Source organism: Mycteria americana, chromosome 4, assembly GCF_035582795.1.
Source record: "Mycteria americana isolate JAX WOST 10 ecotype Jacksonville Zoo and Gardens chromosome 4, USCA_MyAme_1.0, whole genome shotgun sequence".
NCBI classification, from domain to species: Eukaryota; Metazoa; Chordata; class Aves; order Ciconiiformes; family Ciconiidae; genus Mycteria; species Mycteria americana.
Window position 1 is genome coordinate 7517051 of NC_134368.1, and position 8078 is coordinate 7525128.

At 45.5% G+C, this 8078-nt stretch overlaps 2 protein-coding genes across 5 annotated transcripts in view; one reads left to right on the plus strand and one right to left on the minus strand.

Annotated features, from left to right (window-relative positions):
• Nucleotides 1-5161, plus strand: part of REEP1 (receptor accessory protein 1) — a 70305-nt gene extending 65144 nt beyond the window's left edge. For all 3 annotated transcript variants that reach the window (XM_075499532.1, XM_075499536.1, XM_075499537.1), the window contains one exon: nucleotides 1207-5161. In XM_075499532.1, the coding sequence (XP_075355647.1) occupies nucleotides 1207-1278 (72 nt within the window). In that variant the 3' untranslated portion in view covers nucleotides 1279-5161. The remainder of the gene's footprint in view (nucleotides 1-1206) is intronic.
• Nucleotides 5162-6012: 851 nt separating this feature from the next.
• MRPL35 (mitochondrial ribosomal protein L35) lies at nucleotides 6013-7977 on the minus strand. 2 transcript variants are annotated; one of them, XM_075499546.1, is made up of 4 exons: nucleotides 7735-7977; nucleotides 7310-7487; nucleotides 6601-6745; nucleotides 6013-6376 (listed from the first exon to the last, which is right to left on the minus strand). In XM_075499546.1, the coding sequence occupies exons 1-4, from the start codon at nucleotides 7973-7975 to the stop codon at nucleotides 6188-6190; spliced, it is 753 nt and encodes a 250-aa protein (XP_075355661.1). In that variant the 5' UTR covers nucleotides 7976-7977; the 3' UTR covers nucleotides 6013-6187. The 2 variants fall into 2 exon arrangements, with proteins under 2 accessions (XP_075355661.1, XP_075355662.1); XM_075499547.1 differs by having other exon boundaries at nucleotides 7615-7763.
• Nucleotides 7978-8078: the final 101 nt, after the last annotated feature.

Here is an 8078-nt window from a genome sequence, read left to right on the forward strand (position 1 = left end):
TGGGGTGTTGGATTAGTCCCATCTCTGTGAAAAACTACCTTGGTTTATGGGCAAGCTGGAAGAGATAGAAATTTAGATGGAGTCTAAACAAAACCTTGCTGCACTGCAGTTCCTTATCCGTATGAATATTTATACCTTGCTGCATCACAGGAATGTGGAAACACAGCATGATCTTGCGTTGGAAAGTCCTGTAAAATAGAAATGACAAAGTCCTCACTTACGAATGGTAAGGCCCTGTTGTAGTCTTACAGGTAAATAGGTTGATGCTGTTAAAGAAAATAAAGCTTTGGATATTTATGTAAATGGAGTAGAAGAGCCTACCAGGCCTTGCAGTGTTCCATGATGCTATGACAGGCCTCCACACTGAGAATTTGTGCTCCTCCACAACATCTGGTAACTGTTTCTTCTTGTGAAGCTTGCAAGACACAATGCTATGCCAAAGCTCTTCTGAGTATGTAGTGCAGATTAGGTTTGGGGTTTTTTTTTTGTTTGCTAGTCTAACTAATTTCTGTCTCAGTCTGGAGAACGGGGTTAATCACAGTAAACCAATTTCATGGAGTTGGTCTGGCTCCTCCTGGGCATTCAGAGCTCCTTTTTAAAGCTCTCTGCATCAGCTGACTGCAAGGCAGAATTGCAATAGTTGGCTTCTAAAATAATTTCAATGGATTGTGTCTGGCCTGTCTCCCAAGCGAGGGGCTGATCTTTTAAAAGAGCTCTGCCTTGTGAGAATTACAGGCCCAGTGTGTTTCACCTTGGGGACCCCTTCAGCTTTGTAATGCCCCAATGAGATGTACCCTCAGAGGGGCTGTGGCTGGGCTGAACAGTGCAGGGTGGGCTGGGAGATACCAGAGCTGGCTTTCTGCCACCAGTTTGCTCTCTTGATCCAAGAGCTGCTGTAAATGGCACCAATTTGTCCGCCTCCTTTGACTGTTATGTCATTAGCAACCTTTAGCTACACCTCAAACCAAGCACCAGAGTGGAAAGTGTTGGTGTAACCTGGGTGAAGGGGCTACAACAGGTTTCTTAAAGGAGTGAGTCTTCAGCTGGTCCTTCATTAATGATCTTCAAGGCCAAGATCTGCTTCTCCGTTAATTCATGCCTGGAATGGGATCATTGTCACAGAGGTGCCACAAAGATGGGTGAGTTTTAAGGAAAGAAAAAACATTTCCTATTACGCCACTGAAGTTTTCTCTTGCTTTTCTGCAGGCACCGCCTAGGACCCTTAGACCTCGCTTCAGGAAGAAAAGTACCTCGTCCTCTGCCACTGAAACAATGTGAGTGCAATGAGCCAATAGCACCAAGATCCACAGAATGTCTCTCTTCTGCCTTAAAGAGCTACTCGTTAATAATGTAGGAAACAGCAGTGGGATGGATGTGCTTTGATGTACAGCATTGTAGACACGGCCTTTCCTCTCTCTGTATCCTTCTGTTACACGCTTCTCGCGTTTGTCCGTGACGTGGGTAGTCTGGCAGACACCTGCAGGTTAAGAGTCCTTGTCTCGTTTGCAGAGTGTTTGCCCACTCACGCTAATCCTGTAAGGCTGTACATTTACAATCCTCGTTTGTGTCTGCATAGCTAGCTCTGTGAATGCACAGCGGAAACAAAAATAATCAGTTACTCATGATGATACATTGACAGTGTATTTATTTATGGCTTTATCATTAATGAAGTGGATTTGCAGAAGCCATGGATTTCTCTTTCCTCCCTTCCTCCTCAAGACTGTGAATGATGTAACAAATGTCAAAGTACTTTGACTGTACAAAATGTCCAAGATTCATTAGCGAAAGCTGAACTGCAACTCTGTTTCTTTTTCTGCAAGTAAATCACATGTACTCTAAAAACCATAGAGAAAGAACCACTTACAGACGATGAGGAAGAGACGTGCAAGAGAAAATAAATGGTTTCAACGATGTAATGAAGGGGGAGTCTTAATTTTGATCAGCCTGAGCCAGGAGAGTATTGTGTGGAAAACGATGGCAGCTAGAAGAACTAGATCATATCGCTTGTGGCTAATGTTCTACTGCCAGTTTTAAAGTGTGAGCAAGCCAGGCTTGTACTAGCTGCAGTGACAGAAGTTCAAATCACTTTAGTGACGTGCTTCCAGGGGAAGACTCACCTTTCTCCCCTGCCTGCAACAGTGTCAGTCCCAGTCCTCTGCTTTCCTGGTGAGGTGCTGCTGTTTTACTTGCATGAGCAGAGCAGGGCGCTGGGTCTGAGCTGCTTTTTGAAGCCTGGAGTTTCGCCTGTAGCATGGAGTTTGGTTAGAACCACAAGAACCAGATGGAGTGGTGTATTTGTATCCATATATAAATGAGAAATATAAAAGAAGATGAAGACGTGGTAGGGTTTGTGTATTTGTGCTTCAAGTTGGTGTCTCTTGTAAGTGTTGAGCATGTGAGATTCACACATAAGTTAATTACGTGGCCCTTTGTGTTTGCTCTTGGACCTGTCACATAGACTAGAAAAACATTTAGCATTTCGTAGAATGTGCCGTCACTAATGGATCAGTACACGGGCTTGTTGATGAACAGTACTGTTGATCTAGTTCAGGCGCAGCAGTCCAGGATGCCGACAGCCGGCTGGAGTGTATCGGGCTCAGAGATAAATCTGAAGTGGCCTTTGAAACCTTTTCTCTGCTGGGTATGCATCAATACCCCAGCTGTCCCTGTCTGACGGATCCCTGAGGCTTCCCCCAGAGCTTCCTACATATGTGGGGAAGAGAGAAATAAATTATGCGCACACACAAATGTTTATCTGACCTGGATAGGAAGTGGAAAAAGCAAGCAGGTGTTTCCTGTGTCTGCCACAGTATTTGGCCTCATTACCTGAGAATTTTATTTCCTTTACATGTGCTAATTCAATCATATTTTGCAATGTGTAAGAAGGAAAAAGTCTTCAGAAAGTAAACTGAAAAAAACCAACAAACCTGTCTAAATAGCAGTTACAGAAGAGTCAGTGCTTGGAAGATACTCAGCAAAAGCTTTGAGGAGCTAAGCGTGTGTGTTTTATTTTTAAGCAGCTTTAGAGTTTATTTGATTTCTGTTGGCAAACATTAAAAAGAAATAGAAAAACTGCCTGCAGTGTTAGCAGAAAATAAAATCCTGTTGCAAGCAAGCTGTGTTTCCCTGCTATGCAATGGGCTGCCATAAGATAAAAAAGAAGCTGACAAGTTTGCACTCAATTATGCCAAAAAACCCCAACAACATAGAGCTACATAACATCTGACAAATTCTATTCTCAGACACTCTGTATTAACATTGATTCTCACTAAAATTATTAAATGTGCGTCTAATCTGCTGTTTTACTGTAAACTTGACTGTTTAGCATTTCTTAAGTGCTGAGGTGAAATTGTTGACAAGGGAGTTGCCTTATATCTCTCAAAACATTCACTGTATAAATGAGAAAAATAAACCTTTTCATATCTCTGGCAAAAATGTATTAATTTATCAACGGAGCTGTATATTTGTGTATAGATAGACGAGAAATGCGAATGCCTAACCACGTACGCTTAGTGCTGTAGTGTTCTGCATACAGAAGAGAACAGTCATGTGCTTTTGATTCCTCATCTTCCACACACAGGTTGTTTACAGGTGTTGCCCCAAGTCTGTCATTTCACTCCTTGGCTACTTGCATTCATTCAGAAAAAAGAGCAGACATGAAGTCTTTCGTTGCAGTTTTTCTCTTGAGCCTCTGCCAAGGAACAAGCCCGATTCAGCGAGTCGCCTTCCTGCGCTGGTGCTGACCCCTCCTGGCAAACGAGGGTTTGCAGGACTTGAGCAAAGAGAGGACACATGGGTGGTGGCTTCTTGGGCATGTGTTGATGGGGAGCAGTTCCCAGCTTCCTCCCAGCTCAGGCTCGGAGCGCGCAAGCCGGCTAACCGCTTGCAGATTACTCCTCCTAAAAGCAAGCCATCTTTCAGCCGATGGTTTAAAATAGCCACAGATCTGGCTTAAGTAAGAAAAGCCCGGTCGTAGGGGCCTTTCAGGCAGCTGGCCTCTACAATCAGTTCTGTAGGGCAGCCGGGCACCTCCTGACTTCTCAGAGATGGCCTGGAGAGTGTCACCCTGAAAGGAACAGGCCAGCCCTAGAAAATACAGCCTTTAACCAGCACAAGGCTCAAGTGAAACATGCATTATTTTGAGCAAGTAAAATTCAGGCTGAGGGGAAGGAAACTGCAGCTGAAGATGCTCCATGGTGAAAGGGCCTGTGAATTACCTCACCCGTTTACCATAAATTTACCTCCATTATGAAGAGAATAAGCTTGAGCAGGTCAGTGCAGCCCTCTGTGCCTCCTTTCTCGTGGTAGAGCAGGTCAGTGCAGCCCTCCGTGCCTCCTTTCTCATCATAGGGGCCAGCATCAGCGCAGTTACAGCAGTCGCCGATTGCTGAATCGGGATCACATCAAATATAGACAAGACAGACTTCATGTGTATCACTGTCACCTTGGAATTAATCCCACACCAATCTAAATTGTGTAAATGCAAACCCAGCACAGAAGGAAAGGAGAATCTATTTATTCCTAATGAGAGGGAGAAAGCTGCTTGGAGAGATATGATGCTCCCTAGCCTCACGTAAACAACCTGCTGCCTCTGACTGCTCTCTGAAGTGTTCTCACGTAGTGATGAAACCCTTGTACTTGTGACCAAATGCTCCTTAATCACAGTCTCCTTTTTGCTGTTTGTTTTGGGTACCTATTTTGCACCTAGCACAATATTTGAAATAGCAGAGAACACTACGTTGGGATTTGCGCTTAGACAAACTATTTAAGGATCGTAATTGTGCCCTTCATGTGATTTCTTTCCTGTGATCGGTAGAAAAGATCTGTGATGAAATGGTACACTTAATGCCTCACAAGGATGGCCATTACAACAGTATTCCAAAGGTTGATGTTTTGCTGGTTTTGTTATACTGCTTGATACACATCCTGAATAAAGTCTTAATCTTTTCTTTAAAAAAAAAAAAGAAAAAAAAGAAGAAGAAAACACCTTTAGTCTGTTCAATGTATCTGGCAGGCCAGAATAACTACTTTGATCACTGTATTATTTTTATCTCAATTCTGGCTGACTGTATATAGATGTATTCACTAAGTGCTGCATGTCCTTCACAACTTCTTTCTGTATTATGAACTGGAAAAAAAATACAGCTACTGAACACTCCGAGTAACTAGTGAATTCATTGAAACACTACAGCCTTGTACAGCAAACCATCTCTCGCTATACAGGTGGCTCTGGAGCTGATAACCAGGGACTATCTGCTTAGCAGTGGCTTAGTTATTAGTGAACTTTTCGAGGCTACTTCTTGAAGGAACTGCTTTTCATACACTTGCTGGAGTATCACCTTTGTAGAGAAAACCTCCGATCTAGCCCTTAGTGAAACCAGAGATGAGCTGCACTGTACGCTCCAAAAGGACCCTGTAATAAATCCTTGGTTTTGTTCCATATATACATGTGATCAGAGATACGCAATGAGGTACAAGTAGGCTTAAAGAAAGAATAAAAACAAGAAAATACTCAGAACTGACTGCTTGAGGATGTAGTATAGGACCCAAAGAATATATTCTACTACTCAAAAACCAACACAGGATACAAAATGTGAGTCCTGTAATGAAATTTGGTGGCTAATACATTTTTACATCAGTTATAAAAACTGCATGTAGCCATGAAACACTTTTTTTTCTATGCTCTCTAGCATGGAGACATGGCAACAGTTTATCTGGTACCATGACAGGTAACAATACTGACACAGACCCTGCTCTCCTTTCTCCCCTTCCCCAAGGAGACTCTATTCAGTGAGCTACCAATAAGTTTGGACACAGCAAAATATATTCTGGGTTATTTAAACATGTTTCTTTTAAAATTTTTAGGATTAAATATGTCGAATTATTCACTTTTAGTTATGTTTACACTGTATTCACCCACATTACACACAATCACAGGAAACCAACAGACGTCAGAATGTGTAGGTGACCAGCTTGACCTCTGCTAAGTAAAACAGAAATTGCAGCTCAAGATAATCTTGAATATTCCTTTATTTTGGGCATTGATACCCATAATTCTCATCAGATGACATGCATATGTTTATTTAGAAAAGTAACAGGTATCACAGATTCATGTTCTAAAATTAAGACCATACCATATGTACTGCCACCTCTTTCCCACAGAGATGCAAAAATGAAACCAAGATTTCTACACACGAAGATTCGTGCGATCGTGATACTTCTGGTAGGGATCATCAACATACCAATTTCGTCTTTTCCAGAAAGAAGTGGTCATTTTATCAAGGAGTTTACACTGTGTTCTAGTACACAACATCATCTCTCTCAAACGCTTCTTCTGGGCGGCTGACTTCTTCCACAGTTTCTTCTTATAACCAGACTGTCAGAAGAAAATACACACAAGACTTCTAAGTGGGTCCCTGCAAATACATATATACAGCAATACTGATAAGCAAACCAGTACAAATCCCCCACTTGCAGGAAGATGGGAGTCTCTAGAGGTTTTTTTAACTTCCATCCTAGCTGCTGCCCTCTAACGGAATGAAAACAATTAGCCCGCTGATTGTAAACGTGCTTTTATTACAAAAAACAAAGAAGTCTTACTTTTCTCCTAACCCAAAGGCCATTGTGCAGCCGGAGAAACCTATCGATGACAGCCTTCACGGTTTTCCTCTTTCCATTCCGCAAGCTACAGTAAGTGAGAGTCCTCGCTGGCTGTTGAAGTATACTTGGAAGTAGAGATGTGACACTAAAAAAACCCCACCCCCAAAATAGGGAAAAAATAGAACAGGAATGAAACATCTTTTTCTAAAAGTAATCACTGGCTTTTCACAGAAAGAGAAATCAGAAGCAGCTGTGACTTGTCTGAAGGAGGTTAACAAGAACTCATCTAATTACAGCACACCACTTAAGGAGCGTGCATGTAGGAACACTAACGGCAGTACTGCACTCTAGTTGCAATTAATGTCGACGTTATTATTCCATACACAACAGCTTTTTCATCTAATAGAAGTGGTTAAACACTCAAAAGCAAACGTTCAACTGTCACTGGCATTCAGGAACTACCTGTAGAACATCAGTGACCAGCAAGAGAAACTGTGCCGATTATAACAAGGCTTTTTGTAAAGCCTATGTCTGCAAAGTCTATTCCATTTTACATCCTGCCTCAAGTATTATGCTTAACAGAAGTGGGAGATTTTGGGCTAAAACAGAGACGCGTTAGCTAGAGTAAAAAGCAGTCCAAGAAGTTGCTCAGACTTTATGTAAACCGCCTTTTAAGCTCTCCTTCCAGAAAGAACGGCGCAGACTGTACCTGCTTAGGACCGAGGGGGTGCCTCCCCCGGGCAGGCTCACCGAGGGCAGCCGCGGTTTCCACAGCGGGGCCGCTGCGGGTGCCCGCACTTGCCTGACGCACCGGGCGGAGAGGCCGGAGAGAGCGCGTCCCGCGCCGGGCCTGCGGGCAGCCCAGGGGGCCCAGCGCCCCAGGATCCCTGCGGAGAGCCAGGCGCTCAGGAGACGCCCCGAAACACCGCCCCGCGCCGCCATTTCGGAGGCAGCCCCCTCACCCCCGGCTCGACATGGCCGCCCGCCTCCCCTCAGCCGCCGCGCGCCACCGACCCGCCACAGCCCCGCGCGCAGCCACCACCGCCGCCGCCGCCATGTCTCCACGCCCCGGCTACGGCAACTGACGAAGGTCACGCTGCGCCGGGGGCGGGGCGGGGCGGCGCCGTGCCCCACCTAGCGGGGCGCTGCCTGCGGCAGCTTCAAACCGCCCCGTCCTCGCTACACGGGGCGCGGCAGGCCGGGCCGGGCCCGCCTCATCCCCCGCCGCGGGACCGGCGATAACCGCTGCCTGCCCCGCAGGTCCCCACACGGCCCCACCGGGGCCGCCCCGAGACCCCTCTCCCGCGCATGCGCCACCGGCGCCGTCCCGCGTCAGGGACACACCGCCGCCGCCGGTGGGAGGATACATTTGCATACGGCCCGTCCGTATGCAAATGGAAGGATACATTTGCATACGGCCCGTCCCCTCTGATTGGACGCGCTGCCCATCGCTCTCCGCTGGGAGCGGCCACGCCCCT